Here is a 1,549-nt window from a genome sequence, read left to right as displayed (position 1 = left end):
AGCATGGAAAAAATTTGAATTTTGGTCCCCACTTTGGATCCAAGTGAGTCTAGATTTCTGATGCCATAAAATTTCCTCTCTGGGCAATTCTTCCTCTAAAAGTTTCCGAATCCTCTCCTCCTCCTCTTGGTTAAAGCTTTCATGTGTTTCTGATTGCACCCGCTCCAATTGGTTTTTCAGCTTATGAATGTTTGTTTGAACTCTTCCAAAGACGTCCCTGTTCCAAGCTTTAAGAGCTAATTCACAGTTCTTTAGCCTTTTGTAACTGGATGGCCCTCTAATTAATCAATTGGCAGCCTCCAAGCTTCTCTAATCACCTCTACACATCCCTGATGACAACTCCACATCACTTCAAATTTAAAGGGGTGGTTACCTTTTACATAAGCACCATAGAAATCTAACATAAGTGGGTTGTGGTCAGATTACACACCAAGTTTAACCATCACTATAGCATTCTCAAACATGAGCTTCCACCCGATGTTAGCAAGAGCTCTGCCGAGTTTTATATGAATATTCGCTAAGCCTATGCATCTGTTGTTCCATGTAAAAGAGGGACCCTTCAACTCGACATCCATTAGCCCACAGGCTTGAACAAGATTTCTAAAGCCAATAGCATCACTGGCCAAACTTATATTACCTTCACACTTCTCTTGCCAACCCAAATATGAATTGAACTCACCAAAACACACCCACGCATCCTTTCGATTCCTTCCAAAGTCATACAGCATGTCCCAAATTTTCTGTCTTTTTGACCTCACTGGATCACCATAAACGCAGGACATACAGAATTTATAATCATCCCACTCAACCTCCAAATCAATAAGTCTATCATTAAACTTGAGAATTTGAACCTTCATTGATTCTTGCCACAACACTGATAAACCACCAATTGATCCAATAGCATCCACTGAAAAACAGTCAGAGAAACCTAGTCTTCTTTTCAATCTCACCATCCGTTCTGACTTTGATTTTGTTTCAGATAGAAATAACAACTTAGGTTTCTCAGCTTTGGAGAGAGATTGCAGAGCACTTATTGCCTTGGGACTTCCCAACCCACGGCAATTCCAGCTAAGAGCTTTCATGGTAACCCGTGGGATTGATTACACTCACCTTTGTTGGGTTCGCCGATTAGAATAATCGAATAGATGTCTGCTAGAAAAGCGTTCATTCTAGGGATCCTAGGTTATTAATGCCCACCTTCAATGCTGGCACTTGTTGGATGGGCTGAGAGAAACAATAGATGCCTCTAACAACGGCACCACTCACCACGTGAAAGCCAGACAAGCTATTGACCATGCACAACAACGTAGGACGATACACATCACAACAGAAAAAATACACGCATGACGGCAGACCAAAAACACGCACAATGGCGGACGTAATACATGCACAAACGGCGGACGAAATACACGCACAAACGGCGAACAAGAATATACTCAATGGAAGATAGCGAAGAGACACTTCTGATGGAAAAGATTGCTAGGGTTCTTGATGAATTTCAATCTTCGGAAGCCATCCATCTCAAAAAATTGAGAGAGCTCTTAGCCTT

General features: G+C 41.6%; 1 protein-coding gene across 1 annotated transcript; it reads right to left on the bottom strand.

Annotated features, from left to right (window-relative positions):
* Positions 1 to 422: 422 nt before the first annotated feature.
* On the bottom strand, positions 423 to 1,082 carry LOC149022591 (uncharacterized). Its single transcript, XM_089147657.1, has one exon. It carries the CDS (start codon positions 1,080 to 1,082, stop codon positions 423 to 425), a length of 660 nt encoding a protein of 219 aa, XP_089003783.1.
* Positions 1,083 to 1,549: the final 467 nt, after the last annotated feature.

Source organism: Hakea prostrata, chromosome 3 (assembly GCF_041222555.1).
Source record: "Hakea prostrata isolate BN-2017 chromosome 3, UWA_Hpros_2, whole genome shotgun sequence".
Classification (NCBI taxonomy): Eukaryota; Viridiplantae; Streptophyta; class Magnoliopsida; order Proteales; family Proteaceae; genus Hakea; species Hakea prostrata.
This window is presented reverse-complemented; position numbering and strand designations above follow the sequence as displayed.